The sequence below is a fragment of the Coregonus clupeaformis genome, chromosome 19, assembly GCF_020615455.1.
Source record: "Coregonus clupeaformis isolate EN_2021a chromosome 19, ASM2061545v1, whole genome shotgun sequence".
Classification (NCBI taxonomy): Eukaryota; Metazoa; Chordata; class Actinopteri; order Salmoniformes; family Salmonidae; genus Coregonus; species Coregonus clupeaformis.
In genome coordinates this window covers 28,246,376-28,261,972 of record NC_059210.1, presented here as the reverse complement: position 1 = coordinate 28,261,972, position 15,597 = coordinate 28,246,376, and the positions used below count along the sequence as shown (strand labels likewise).

Here is a 15,597-nt window from a genome sequence, read left to right as displayed (position 1 = left end):
GTCTGTGAGAGCCAGAAATCTTGCTTGTTTGTAGGTGACCAAATACTTATTTTCCACCATAATTTGCAAATAAATTCATAAAAAATCCTACAATGTGATTTTCTGGATTTTATTTCCTCAATTTGTCTGTCATAGTTGACGTGTACCTATGATGAAAATGACAGGCCTCTCTCATCTTTTTAAGTGGGAGAACATGCACAATTGGTGGCTGACTAAATACTTTTTTCCCCCAATGTATGTGTGCCATTCAGAGCGTGAATGGGCAAGACAAAAGATTGATGTGCCTTTGAACGGGGTATGGTAGTAGGTGCCAGGCGCACCGGTTTGAGTGTGTCAAGAACTGCAACTCTGCTGGGTTTTTCACGCTCAACAGTCTCCTGTTTCAAGAATGGTCCACCACCCAAAGGACATCCAGCCAACTTGACACAACTGTGGGAAGCATTGGAGTCAACATGGGCCATCATTTTTGTTGAACACTTTCGACACCTTGTTGAGTCCATGCCCCAACTAATTGAGGCTGTTCTGAGGTCGAAAGGGGGGGTGCAACTCAATATTAGGAAGGTGTTCCTAATGTTTGGTATACTCAGTGTATACACTACTCTGTATATTGCCTAAGAGGTACTATACGGTCCTGAACTAATATACTTATTACTACTACATCACCACAGGTACTAAACCCTACTGTACTGATATATACTGCTTACTACTTTATCGCTTCAGAAACTATACACTACTCTGTATATTACCTAAGAGGTACTGAACTAATATACTTTTTACTACTGCATAGCCACAGGTAATACACAGTACTGTACTGACATACTGCCTACTACTGCATCACCACAGGTACTGTTCAGTATTGCACTGACTTCCTACTGTAACACATTACTGACATACCGCCTACTGTAACCACAACATCACCATGGCTACTGTAACACATTACTGACATACCGCCTACTGTAACCACAACATCACCATGGCTACTGTAACACATTACTGACATACCGCCTACTGTAACCACAACATCACCATGGCTACTGAAACACATTACTGACATACCGCCTACTTTAACCACAACATCACCATGGCTACTGTAACACATTACTGACATACCGCCTACTTTAACCACAACATCACCATGGCTACTGTAACACATTACTGACATACCGCCTACTGTAACCACAGCATCACCATGGCTACTGTAACACATTACTGACATACCGCCTACTGTAACCACAGCATCACCATGGCTACTGTAACACATTACTGACATACCGCCTACTGTAACCACAGCATCACCATGGCTACTGTAACACATTACTGACATACCTCCTACTGTAACCACAGCATCACCATGGCTACTGTAACACATTACTGACATACCGCCTACTGTAACCACAGCATCACCATGGCTAGTAACAGTAAGCCACTGCAAATTTGCAGAGGAATTGTCACTGTTCAAACATTCGTGATCTCTACAGCAGTGCAGTGTTGAACAGTAGAGGTAAAGGGATCCACCTACCAAGTGCACTGCAATATCATGCACCATTCCATGCTCATAGCTATCCCCCTGTGACCTACCACTAGAAGAAAACATAGAAGTTCATATGACAATGTACTAAACACGGGTGAGCTAACGGCCATGCTAATAGAAACAGATAAATCAAGAAGAATTTTCAAATGGTGTCATCCATTGAAAGGTCCATCCATTCATGATGGCTGCCGTCTGTGGGTGGTAGATATAAATAACCTGGAAAAGCAATCTATTTGGTTATGCATGTGTGTGTGTGTAGGCATTAGGCCCCAGTAAGAGATCCACATTGAGTATTCAGTGTGTGTTTGAGAGAGTGCACTGGAGAGAGGATGCTTGTGCGTCACCCTGCCCCCCTATGGAAAACAGATGTGTGTGTGTGTGTGTGTGTGTGTGTGTGTGTGTGTGTGCAGAAGGGTGCGTGTGTGTTTGTGTGAGCGTGTGTGTGCGTACGTGCATGAGCGCACATGCATGTGTGTGTGAACAGTCTTCCTGACACTCCTTCCTCCCCTCGTCTTCCTGGTCCCTAACCTCAGTGGGGGGGATGTGATGAGTGGAGGGGGGAGCGGCCACAGGGGAGCACCACAGCTCTGTCCCCGCTCCTCCACCCTCCCTGCCTGGGTCCCCGCGGCCTGCCGCCTGCCTTTGTGTGTGCCAGTGGCTGACAATCTCCATGTATATTTAATGCTAACCTGCTGTCAGTGCTAACAAATAGGCCTGCATGGGGAGAGAGGAGAAATCAAACAAACAAGCGGAGCTGCTTTGCTCTCCTCTTGGAGAGAGAGGGTCACCGGAGGGACAGAGGGACTGCAGACACACTGCAGCCACAACACACTCTACTCTGTATGCATGCATACACAGCACTCACTGTATGCACTCACAGCATGTGTATGTACTGTGTGTACAGTATGTACTGGATCTCTATAGGCTATTTGATGTGTGTGTGCACAGTGCTTATATATACTGTATCCCTGAATGTGTATGTGTATTTCTCTATCAATACTGTATGTGTGTGTGTGTGTGTGTGTGTGTGGCAATTCCTATATTGCATCCAGTATCTTTGTGGATCCAAATAAAGTGTTTGTGTGTGTGTGAACGTGCGTTTGCGTGCGTGTACGACCACGTGTGTTCGCTCCCTTCCTTCCTGTGTATGTGTAATACTAAAAACGTATTTGATGTCCAACCCTCCTGGGAGTGGGTGTCTGATTCTAAAGCAAGGCTCAGGGTGGATGTGAGGTATTTGAGTTCAGCAGGCCCTGTGTGATGTATGGTGTGTGGAGATGCAGTACATATTTAGAACTGTAAGTGTGTGCATTACTCTGGTGCCAAAGCCAGATCTCCTTCCTCTCCCCAGGGAGCAGAGACCCTCTGAGAGCTGCTGTATCTGCTGCTGCTGCCTGGAACACAGTGTGGTGTGGGGGATATGTGCATGTTTCGTTTGATATCTTCCTTTTATTAACTTGCCTCATCTTTTTCTTCCCATTCTCTTTCTTTTTTTTTCTCATTCCATCCCTCTCTTTCTCAGGGTGGTTGAACTACCCTCTGGACAAGGTGGGCTTCTGGCGGAGGATGGAGAGGTTGATAGAGAGAGTGACGGGTCACATGCCTCGGAGTGATGACATGGAATGGACCAAGAAAATGGAGTGAAGGGCTCTTGGACTCTCTCTGGACCAGTAGGACAGTGGGGTGGGGGTTTGGGGCTGGCAGACTAAGAGTGGGGTGGGTTTTTCTGCTTTTCACCCTCTTCCTCTGTCTCTCTTCCTTACACTATAACACACCTACAGTATATACTTCCTTGTCATGGCACAGCACCTCAGCAATGACACTAGTAATGCGGCCTTCTAGATACTTCCATAATCCATCCGTTCTTTACTTTTGTTTGCTATTTGCATTTTCAGTGTTGCAAGAGAAGCAGACCACAGTCAGACTATGTTTGCAATAGTAGGTCCAGTGGCAGATCTGGGGTTGACTTTGGAGATAAAAACGGTGGATTCTTTGTCCTTTTTATGACCCCGTTTCTGTCAACTGCTCATCCTTCCATCCAATGGGCTTGTATCTCCTTACATATCTTAACCAATTAGCTGTTATTTTATTGTGTCAGTGTAAGAGGTTTCTGGAGGATGGGCTCTCCAGGGGACAAACTATGTTCCCTTCTCAGGCATTGTCTTACATGACACAGAGAAACAGGCTGTCATCTGGATCCAAGTTTAGCTTGATGTAAGAAGGCAATCATATTGCTCCTTACTAAAGTTGGGGCGAAACAACCAAATGTCTTACCAACAGTATGTATTGGCCTTTTAAATTTATCGATTTTATTTGTCTATTCAATGGAATTTGTTTTGAAATTATGTTTAGATCATTTATGATGCAATGAAACATTGACTCAAACAAATGTCACTGACCTCTAGTAACTATGTGACAATGTTCACAGATTCTTCCATACTCACTTGGTCAGGTAAGAGTAGAGAACAATGGAGGATCAAACAGTTGCAGGCTATGTATTTTGAAGACTGTAATGAAATTCTTTCTACCCTCAGAAGGTAAATATCTGCACTTTACTGACTTACCCATAACTATGTTTATAAAAAACAGTCCTGTCAGCACGCACGCACGCATGAGTCTTGTCCTGGATGCAGAACTGAGCGATTTCCCCTTAGATAGGCCAGCTGCAAAGGCAAAATTGGCTATATTGTTTTAAAAAATCATGAAAACAAACATTTGCTTTTTGGTCTTAATTAAAGGTTAGTGTTAGGCATAAGGGTTAGCAGTGTGGTTAAGATTAGGGTTAAGGTTAGGTTTAAAATCTGATTTGATGACTTTGTGGCTGTGCCAGCTAGTGACCACTGCAGAGCTGTCTCCAGAACAAGACATCATGACAAAACGCTAACCTGCCACACACACAGACACACACAGTACCTGTCCATCAATGCATTGAATCACTTGGACAGCTCGAAAGCAGCCATAATACACCCAGTTGAAATCAGTATGGCGTTTTCATCTTTGGGTTCATACCAGCAGCTTTTGGTTTTCTGTCTGGCTTTATAATGTTACATTTTTTGTATTAACAGATCAGCCTTGTATTGAACTATTACTTTCCATCATGCAACTATTGCTCATAGCTAGTCTGCCTTAATGTTTTTTATCTGCTCTATGATTTAATAAAGATGTATTCATTGAACTGAAGTTTGTTTGCCCTTTATTTGTGGAAATAATCATTGCTAGATTTTACATGTCTATATACAACAAAGTTATTTAGAACCTCAAAATACAAGGAGAGGATAGTTAAAGCATGAGTGTGGTTGTTAACATCACTTTCGAATAGACGGGCTGTAATGTCATGTGTTCATTCATTTTATATGATATTTGGCTCAGAGAACCTATTTCCTGTAGGTTGTGATTATGCCAGTAGATGACCATCCAGATGGGCCAATGGGAGCTGCTCAGGCCGGAAATGGTTTATTGACAGACCGACAAACACCGACAGGTGATGATCCACCACTCTGCTGCTTCACCAGCTCCCTCTAGTGGCCTAATGGAAACACTGCATATTCTGATGTCATATTTTACCATGCACTTACAAATTAGCTTTGAGTTTTAGTTTTAGTTTTTCATGACTTGCCTCGTTGAATTTGTCAATTTCGATAGCTTTTATTTTAGACACAGCACACAAAAGAAAACACATTTCTAGTATTTTGTTTTTGAAGAATGAAGGACAGATCACAGTTATGAGGGATGGAGGGGGGGGGAGCCCTTGAATAGCTTGCTGATATCAATGTCAGAGTCTTTCATATGAGGATGGATGTCCATATCGATGCCACTGTCCTTACACTGCTGGAGCAGAGTGCTGATGTTGCTCTCAGACAGACGCAGGTACCTGTACACGCACGCACTCACGCACACACGTAGAATGATGAACTGCAGCAGTTATTACAGCATGCGACTGTAGCATTGCAATTAATACCATTCATCTTAAAATCAATATTACAACTGCGTTATCAGTGATTGGATTCAATATATTAGTACAGCTTGAAGGCTGCAGTATACCGTTTTTTTTAATCGCTTTGGTGAATTTTCAAAAATCTTAGTACAAAACTGGTAACACTTGTAACGCAGCCAGTCTTATATGTTTCAAAGCCTTTCATTGTGTATTCATTTAGCTTGAAGACATCTTTCACCACACAACCATTGATGCAAAATATACGTTTACTGTGAAATATAATGAGTACATTGGTTTAATCCCCAAAACACAACATAATGATATCTTCTAAATGTAGTTATTTTAACAACCAGTTAATCCAATAGCAAACGTAAGATACGTTTCAAAATTTCCCTTTGAATGTAGTATGGTACAGTACTGTAAATTACAGTACATTACACTGTTTTCACATTAGGCAATACACTTGCACTACCCATTATGCATTACCCTGGTCAGTCAATCGACTGCTCTTCTCTCTGCCAGCCTATGGCTGACTCGACGGTTAACCCCTCAACTTCTAGTGAATCTTTGTTTTCATTTCAACAATTTACTATCTGTGATGTGCTAGATAACTTGCTTAAGATTGATGTAAAAAATAATCCACTGGAGCTGATATGCTTCATACATTTTTGCTGCAGCTCTCTGCCCCTCTGATTGCTGAATAATTAACCCATATTTTAACCTGACAATTATATCTGGTACTGGTTTGGAAGGCGGCCCATGTACTCCCCCTTCACAAAGGTGATGACCGTTATATTATAGACCTATTTCTAAACTTTCTTGCCTAGCTAAAATATTTAAATCTTTGATTAATTCTCAGCTAAGATCGTATCTTTGAAAATGTATTCTAAATGTACATCAGTCTGGTTTTAGACCAGGTCATAGCACTATCTCTGCTACATCACCAGTTATAAATGATGTGGTTAACTGTATGGATAGAAGGCAACATTACGCTGCCTTCTTCATTGACCTGTCAAAGACTTTCGATACTGTTGATCACTCACTACTAATTCAGAGGCTTTCCGCAATTGGCCTAGACCAGGTTGCATGTAACTGGTTTAAAAATTACTTTAATTCAATGTATGTCTACGGATGGTGTTAAATCAGGTTTCCTGGATATTACGAAAGGTGCCCCGCAGGGGTCGTACTTTTTACTGTTAACATTAACAATATCGAAGAAATGTAACCTGCACTTCTATGCTGATGATACTGTTGTGTATGTTATTGCCCCCACGGTTGACCAGGCTCTATCTGAACTAGAGTATGCCTTCATTGTATTACAGGAAAACTTTATTGACATGAAATTAGTACTGAATGCAGATAAAACTAAGAATATGTTTTCTCTAAAGCGCATAGAAATAAGTCTGGTGATTTAAGCACATGTACTTTGGATGGTGTCCATATTGATCGTGTCCGCGCTTACAAATATCTGGCCATCTGGATAGATTAAAAGCATATTGATGAGTTAAGAAGCTGAGAATAAAAATGAGCGTATTCTATAGAAATAGGTCCAGCCTCTCGCTATATAGTAGAAAGCAGATTATTTAGTCGACGTTCCTATCTGTCCTAGACTATGGCGACATCATCTATATGAACGCAGCTGCCACTTCATTACAGCCGTTAGATTGAGTTTTTCATAGCGCACTGCGCTTTGTTACGGGCGACAATTTTAGTACTCATCACTGCCTTCTCTATCAGAAAGTTGGTTGGCCCTCTTTGATGTCAAGTAGGTTGATACATTACTATGTTTTCATTTATAAAGCCCATTTACAAAAAGTCCCACTGTACCTAACATCATTACTAAACTTTAGACATACGAGTTACCACACCTGGTCTCAGGGATGGCTAACTCTGCAAATTCCTTTGGTCTCTACTGAGTTAGGTAAATCAGCTTTTAGTTTTCTTGCACCTTATTTGTGGAACAATCTTTGAAATGTTCTTAAATATGATGTTTTGGTGCCTCTAGGGCAATTCAGAAAGCTGATTGAGGACCTTATTACTGATGAATGTGTTTGTTTTTTATGACCTTGTTTTTCTTTCTTTCTGCTTGCATTTTGTATTTATATTTTGATGTGTTTTTTTGTAATTTATGTAATTCAGGGCTCATCTGTAAAATAGACCTTGGTCTCAGTATGACTCCCTGATAAAATAAAGGTACAAATAAATAAATACATTGACTGAACTGAAATTTCCATAATTTCTATCCCGTGTGATCAAAGGTGTGATCATTGAAGATACAGTGCATTCGTAAAGTATTCAGACCCCTTCACTTTTTCCACATTTTGTTAAGTTACAGCCTTATTCTAAAATTGATTAAATAGTTTTTTCCCCCCCTCATCAATCTACACACAAAACCCCATAATGACAAAGCAAAAACAGGTTTGTAGAAATTTTTGCAAATATATAACAATTAAAAACTGAAATATTACATTTACATAAGTATTCAGACCCTTTCTTCAGTACTTTGTTGAAGCATCTTTGGCAGCGATTACAACCTCGAGTCTTCTTGGGTATGACACTACAAGCTTGGCACGCCTGTATTTGGGTAGTTTCTCCTATTCTTCTCTGCAGATCCTCTCAAGCTCTGTCAGGTTAGATGGGGAGCGTCGCTGCACAGCTATTTTCAGGTCTCTCCAGAGATATTAGATCGGGTTCAAGTACGGGCTCTGGCTGGGCCACTCAAGGACATTCAAAGACTTGTCCCAAAGCCACTCCTGCGTTGTCTTGGCTGTGTGTTTAGGGTCGTTGTCCTGTTGGAAGATGAACATTCGGCCCAATCTGAGGTCCTTAGCGCTCTGGAGCAGGTTTTCTTCAAGGATCTCTCTGTACTTTGCTCCATTCATCTTTCCCTCGATCCTGACTAGTCTCCCAGTCCCTGCCCCTGAAAAACATCCCCACAGCATGATGCTGCCACCACCATGCTTCACCGTAGGGATGGTGCCAGGTGTCCTCCAGACGTCACGCTTGGCATTCAGGCCAAAGAGTTCAATCTTGGTTTCATCAGACCACATAATCTTGTCTCTCATGGTCTGAGAGTCCTTTAGGTGCCTTTTGGCAAACTCCAAGCGGGCTGTCATGTGCCTTTTACTGAGGAGTGGCTTCCGTCTGGCCACTCTACCATAAAGGCCTGATTGGTGGAGTGCTGCAGAGAGGGTTGTCCTTCTGGAAGGTTCTCCCATCTCTACAGATGAACTCTGGAGCTCTGTCAGAGTGACCATCAGGTTCTTGTTCACCTCCCTGACCAAGGTCCTTCTCCCCCGATTGTTCAGTTTGGCCGGGCGGCCGGCTCTAGGAAGAGTCTTGGTGGTAACAAAACCTCTTCCATTTAAGAATGATGGAGGCCACTGTGTTCTTGGGGACCTTCAATGCTGCAGAAATGTTTTGGTACCCTTCCCCAGATCTGTGCCTCGACACAATCCTGTCTCGGAGCTCTACGGACAATTCCTTCGACCTCATGGCTTGGTTTTTGCTCTGACATGCACTGTCAACTGTGGGACCTTATATAGACAGGTGTGTGCCTTTCCAAATCATGTCCAATCAATTGGATTTACCACAGGTGGACTCCAATCAAGTTGTAGAAACATCTCAAGGATGATCAATGGAAACAGGATCCACCTGAGCTCAATTTCAAGTCTCATAGCAAAGGGTCTGAACACTTATGTAAACAAGGTATTTCTTTTAATCTATTTCAGAATAAGGCTGTAACGTAACAAAATGTGGAAAAAGTCAACACGTCTGAATACTTTACGAATGCACTGTATCTTTCACAATGTAATCAAAAGAAATAAATGAAAGAAACAATGTTTAGCAGGCACTAGTTTGCATCAAGCCTGTCTTGAGCATTTGGCCATATGTTCTCATGGAAATTGCAGTAAATATCCCCATTGTTCATGCAGCTGGGGAAAAACCTTTTGGCATGGCAAATCCAAGCCTGACATAGGTCTGGGTTGAAATCATTGCATGCCTCATCCATGGCCTGAATGAGGGTGGTACGCTCATGGGAATGGCAATCATACATCTTCCACCTTTACTGTAATCGTGTATTGTATTTTACAGTATTGTATTGTACTTCATATTGTACTACAGTATTGTATTTTACCCCCCATCAGAAAGACCCCAGCAACTTAATTTTGGATACATATTTCATTTACTGTATACGGGATGCATTTCTTTCTTATTTTGGACTTTCTGGATTATTTGCATAGCATATTGGTATTGATATTGTATTACTGCACTGTATGAAGTAGAAACACAAGCATTTCGCTGCACCTGCTGTAACATCTGCTAATCTGTGTACGCGACCAATAAACATTGATTTGATTTGTTAAATATAGTACATCTCAGATCTTCACTTACTGAGAAGTAAAATCATAATAGTCATCATCATAGTAGTACATTCAAGTATATACTGAACAAAATTATAAACGCAACATGCAACAATTTCAAAGATTTTGCTGAGTTACAGTTCATATAAGGAAATCAGTCAATTGAAATAAATTCATTAGGACCTAATCTATGGATTTCACATGACTGGGCAGGGGTGCAGCCATGGGTGGGGCCTGGTAGGGCATAGGCCGACCCACTGGGGAGCCAGAGCCAGCCAATCAGAATGAGTTTTTCCCCACAAAAGGGCTTACAGAAATACTACTTAATCAACTGAAAATGTGCTTAGAGTTTTGAAACAAGTGCCTTTATGATTATCTGTTTTGAGTTTTCTACTAAGAGTTGGGATTGACCACATATTGCACCAAAGTGATAAAAAAACCCTGTAATATACTGTATGTATCTGTGCTCACCTGCAGCGCAGGGCCTCCAGGGGGCGTAGTGTGAGGTTGCGTCGGTCCTGTCTCTCCTGTTCAGTGGCCCTAGCCCGGGCGATCAGCTCCCTCACCCTCTTCTGCAGCAGAGGGAAGCCCAGCACAGCCTCCTGCAGCCCATGGAGCTCTGGGGACGGCTGGGGGGGCAGCAGGGCCAGCAGGCTGGGGGTGGGGAGCAGGAGCGTAGTGATGCCATCCAGGGGGGTCAGGCTCAGGGTACTAGGGTGCTGGCTGGGCCGCGGGGTCAGACCCCCATAACGCATACCCCCCCTTGAGGAGGAGGAGGTCTCTGACAGGGTGTCTCTGGGCCACAGATGGTGGGGGGACATGGTGTCCCCGTTGATGGTCAGAGGGAGGGTCAGACCTGGAGAGAGGTGCAGAGATGACCAGAGATTATTACACTAGTTATTTAACTCTATTACACCAGCTACTATTTCAGATTGTATGGCATTAATTACGGTAAGTAGGAAAAGTGTGTTGTTATTTCTGTGTTTTGTTCTACAGACACAGGTACTTCAGTGTACTGACTTCTGTGGCTGGGTCGTGGGGAGGGGGCTGCGGTGCTCTGGGGGATCCTGAACAGAGGGCTGTTGAGAGAGCAGTCCTCTCGGCTGGCATGGGACGGGGGGCAGGCGAGGAGCTGTACCCTGCTGCCCCCTCCACTAAGCTCAGCCCTGCTGTTATCACTAGGCCTCTGGAGGGGAGAGAGGCACATACTCAAAATCATCATACTCAGTCCAATGAACATTTAATTCTGCACTACTCTCAGTATATTAGCACACACCATATTACCTGGAATAGAGTTTGGCTTCTGAAAGTAGGAGTCACGCTAGTTAGCCTCCTCAGGTTCTGTTTGACCCTCCTCTCCTCCCGTAGCCAGCAGTTCTTGTGGAGACTTTCCATGCTGCTGAGGGCCTGGTTCAGCTTCTCAAACTGACAGAGACACATACCAGTGAGCATATCCCCCCTCTGAAAATACACTTTTACATAGGCCTATGCACCATTAAAATGTTTTTATATTTGTATTTTATTACCCCATTTTTCTCTCCAATTGTGATCCAATTACGATCTTGTGTCATCGCTGCAACTCCCCAACGGACTCGGGAGAGGCAAGGGTCAAGTCATGCATCCTCCGAAACATGACCCGCGTAACCGCCCTTCTTAACACCTGCCCGCTTAACCCGGAAGCCAGCTGCACCAATGTGTCAGCGGAAGCACCGCTCAACCACTTGGGAGGCCCCCTATGCACCTTTTCAACCACCTTGTTGTTTTAAGTCTATGCTATCTGCCTAACCCATTCAGGGGTCTGTACCCAGCAAGCACATAACGTTCTGAGAACCATATAATTCTTAGAGCTTGGTGAGAGCGTACTTGCCCTAAGGATATTTTGCATACAACCTTCCAACTTTCTGGGAATGGTGCAGGATAGTTTCTTGACTTAGGAACATTCTCAGCACATTTAAGGAACTTGACAAAGAAACATAATTTTCTTGGTATTTCATTATTTTAACAGAACGTTTCCTAAAAGTTCAAACATGGTTACATTTCATTTACACTTTGGTAATGTTCTAGAAACGTTCTCCAACTGTTTTGACATTGGGAATGTTCTTAAATAGTTCAGAGAATATTAAGAAACAACGTTCTTCTGTGGGAATTTCAGTAGTTCAGCATAACGTTTCCTATAGGTTTCCTCATGGTTCTATTTAAAGTAATATTCTCTAATGGTTCCAAGAACGTTAAGAAACAGAAACTCAAGTTCCCATGTGGTTCTATTTGTCATTTTTACAATTTTCTGGTTAAGTTCTCAAAAATGGTAATTTAAGTGATATGCTCAGAACGTTCAGAGAATGTATGGTTCTCTTTTATGTCAGTTCTTGGCAATATTCTGGGAATGTTCAAAAAAATTGAATTGTACCACAGGAGGTTGGTGGCACCTTAATTGGGGAGAACAGGCTCGTGGTAATGACTGGAGCGGAATCAGTGGAATGGTATCAAATACATCAAACACATGAGCTGTGTTCGAATACCCATATTAACATACTATATACTACATACTTAATGAGTATATACTACATACTATTAGTTCATTTTAGTATACTGTAAACAAACGGTATCCTTTCATTTGAGTGTACTAGCGCTTCGCCTGTCTACCAGAAGTTGATGCTGTTGCTATGCAACCTCTTGCTAGCTTGTTAACATAACAAATGACTAGCTAGACATTTTACGATTTTGGGTGTGTTCGTAAATTAAATCTGGAGAGCTCAGTAAATTCAGAGTGTTTCGCTCTCGGATGGCAGTCAAGCACCCAAGCTAACTGGCTAGCTTTCTAGCTATTTCCAGTCACAAATGAAAGAACACCTCACTCTGACCATTTTACTCGCCCTAGCAGAGCTGGTTAGGCTGTTTTCATGTTATCCAGAGCGTTGGTGACTAACTGTGCTGCTGGCAACAATTTAATTCCGCTTTTTTATGCCGACGTTTACTGACACCAGCCATATATTCAACGGGTGTTGAGCGTTCGGAAATTCATCAGTTATTCTGCGCTCTGGCACACTCAGACGAGAGTGCTCTGAAATTGGAGTAGATAGACAGAATTAACAATGTCCATTGAGAACGCACAATGACTATACCACTTAGCTAAGAATGACGTGAATAATCAAGTCAATAAATGTTGGGTAGTTAGTTCGATTATAGGTAATATACTGCCTGGCAAGTTTGATGTATTAGTAGCCAACTAACGTTAGGTAATAGTAGCCAGCTAACATACCGGTACATACTGTTGTAATGCTATGTGGTTCGTAAAGATAGCTTAGCTAACAAATTGTCAGCCAACATAACGTGTAACCTAACTTACATTACTTTATTACATTGTTCAACATTTTCTTAACATTTGTCATAACTAGTTAAAGCAATTAATTTGTATCCACTCTCGTCAGACTTCGGCTGCATATTTTCTGCCATTTTCTTCAAATCTGAAAACGTTGTGAAGCCACGCACATTTTCTAAAGAATTGCATTAAAAGCACGGAAATAGTGTCCACTGCTTGTATACTTCGTATTTTGGCTAATTTAGTACGACATCCGGGAACTTTTGGCATACTAACTAAATCCATACTATGACCATTAAGCATACTACAAACACAATTTACGTCACAAATAGTACAGTTAGTATGAGTATTCGATCACAGCTATGGTTTCCAGGTGTTTGATGCCATTCCATAATCTCCGTTCCAGGCATTATTATTAGCCATTCTCCCCTAGGCAGCCTCCACTGAATTGTACACATTAACATCAATAAGCTCTAATTCCATTCTCAGAATATGAGGAAAACTTTCTATAAAAAACACAATAAAACTTTAATGTTCAGAGAATGTTCTAAGAATGTTATTTAAAAACATATACATTCCGTTCTAAGCATCAACAAAACTTTCTCTATCCTCTGTCTTGTTAAGTGTGTTCAAATGTGTTTGCCGCACATACTAATTGTGCTTTGAAATGGGGTCTGTTTGAATAGACTAAAATGAACAGTTTTGTATGCGTAAAAAACATGGCAAGGTACAGTAGCTCCATCCTGGTGGCGCAGTGGACTTAATTCCATGGCTAGAGAACTGAACAGAAACTCATAGGTTTGAATCACACTGATGCCGTGTCACAATGAAAAATAAATGTGTTTGCATGATTAATGCCTAATGAATTTCATGTGTCCTATCAGTGAAAATTAGGGAAGTTATTAAAAAATCTCAAAATAACCTACAGTGGGGAAAAAAAGTATTTAGTCAGCCACCAATTGTGCAAGTTCTCCCACTTAAAAAGATGAGAGAGGCCTGTAATTTTCATCATAGGTACACGTCAACTATGACAGACAAAATGAGAAAAAAAATCCAGAAAATCACATTGTAGGATTTTTAATGAATTTATTTGCAAATTATGGTGAAAAATAAGTATTTGGTCAATAACAAAAGTTTCTCAATACTTTGTTATATACCCTTTGTTGGCAATGACACAGGTCAAACGTTTTCTGTAAGTCTTCACAAGGTTTTCACACACTGTTGCTGGTATTTTGGCCCATCTCCTCTAGAGCAGTGATGTTTTGGGGCTGTCGCTGGGCAACACGGACTTTCAACTCCCTCCAAAGATTTTCTATGGGGTTGAGATCTGGAGACTGGCTAGGCCACTCCAGGACCTTGAAATGCTTCTTACGAAGCCACTCCTTCGTTGCCCGGGCGGTGTGTTTGGGATCATTGTCATGCTGAAAGACCCAGCCACGTTTCATCTTCAATGCCCTTGCTGATGGAAGGAGGTTTTCACTCAAAATCTCACGATACATGGCCCCATTCCTTCTTTCCTTTACACGGATCAGTCATCCTGGTACCTTTGCAGAAAAACAGCCCCAAAGCATGATGTTTCCACCCCCATGCTTCACAGTAGGTATGGTGTTCTTTGGATGCAACTCAGCATTCTTTGTCCTCCAAACTCGATGAGTTGAGTTTTTACCAAAAAGTTATATTTTGGTTTCATCTGACCATATGACATTCTCCCAATCCTCTTCTGGATCATCCATATGCACTCTAGCAAACTTCAGACGGGCCTGGACATGTACTGGCTTAAGCAGGGGGACACGTCTAGCACTGCAGGATTTGAGTCCCTGGCGGCGTAGTGTGTTACTGATGGTAGACTTTGGTCCCAGCTCTCTGCTGGTCATTCACTAGGTCCCCCCGTGTGGTTCTGGGATTTTTGCTCACCGTTCTTGTGATCATTTTGACCCCACGGGGTGAGATCTTGCGTGGAGCCCCAGATCTTCCATTTCCTAATAATTGCTCCCACAGTTGATTTCTTCAAACCAAGCTGCTTACCTATTGCAGATTCAGTCTTCCCAGCTTGGTGCAGGTCTACAATTTTGTTTCTGGTGTCCTTTGACAGCTCTTTGGTCTTGGCCATAGTGGAGTCTGGAGTGTGACTGTTTGAGGTTGTGGACAGGTGTCTTTTATACTGATAACAAGTTCAAACAGGTGCCATTAATACAGGTAACGAGTGGAGGACAGAGGAGCCTCTTAAAGAAGAAGTTACAGGTCTGTGAGAGCCAGAAATCTTGCTTGTTTGTAGGTGACCAAATACTTATTTTCCACCATAATTTGCAAATAAATTCATAAAAAATCCTACAATGTGATTTTCTGGAGAAAAAAAATCTCAATTTGTCTGTCATAGTTGACGTGTACCTATGATGAAAATTACAGGCCTCTCTCATCTTTTTAAGTGGGAGAACTTGCATAATTGGTG

General features: G+C 42.1%; 2 protein-coding genes across 3 annotated transcripts in view; one reads left to right on the top strand and one right to left on the bottom strand.

Annotated features, from left to right (window-relative positions):
- si:ch211-212o1.2 (uncharacterized protein LOC492735 homolog) overlaps window positions 1-4,204 on the top strand; it is a 44,770-nt gene extending 40,566 nt beyond the window's left edge. For both annotated transcript variants that reach the window (XM_041837327.2, XM_041837328.2), the window contains one exon: window positions 3,054-4,204. In XM_041837327.2, coding sequence (XP_041693261.1) covers window positions 3,054-3,175 — 122 coding nt within the window. In that variant the 3' untranslated portion in view covers window positions 3,176-4,204. The remainder of the gene's footprint in view (window positions 1-3,053) is intronic.
- Window positions 4,205-5,160: 956 nt separating this feature from the next.
- Window positions 5,161-11,036, bottom strand: LOC121531521. Its single transcript, XM_041836772.1, has 3 exons — window positions 10,850-11,036; window positions 10,301-10,685; window positions 5,161-5,402 (listed from the first exon to the last, which is right to left on the bottom strand). The coding sequence occupies exons 1-3, from the start codon at window positions 11,034-11,036 to the stop codon at window positions 5,252-5,254; spliced, it is 723 nt and encodes a 240-aa protein (XP_041692706.1). The 3' UTR covers window positions 5,161-5,251.
- Between the last annotated feature and the right edge of the window lie 4,561 nt (window positions 11,037-15,597).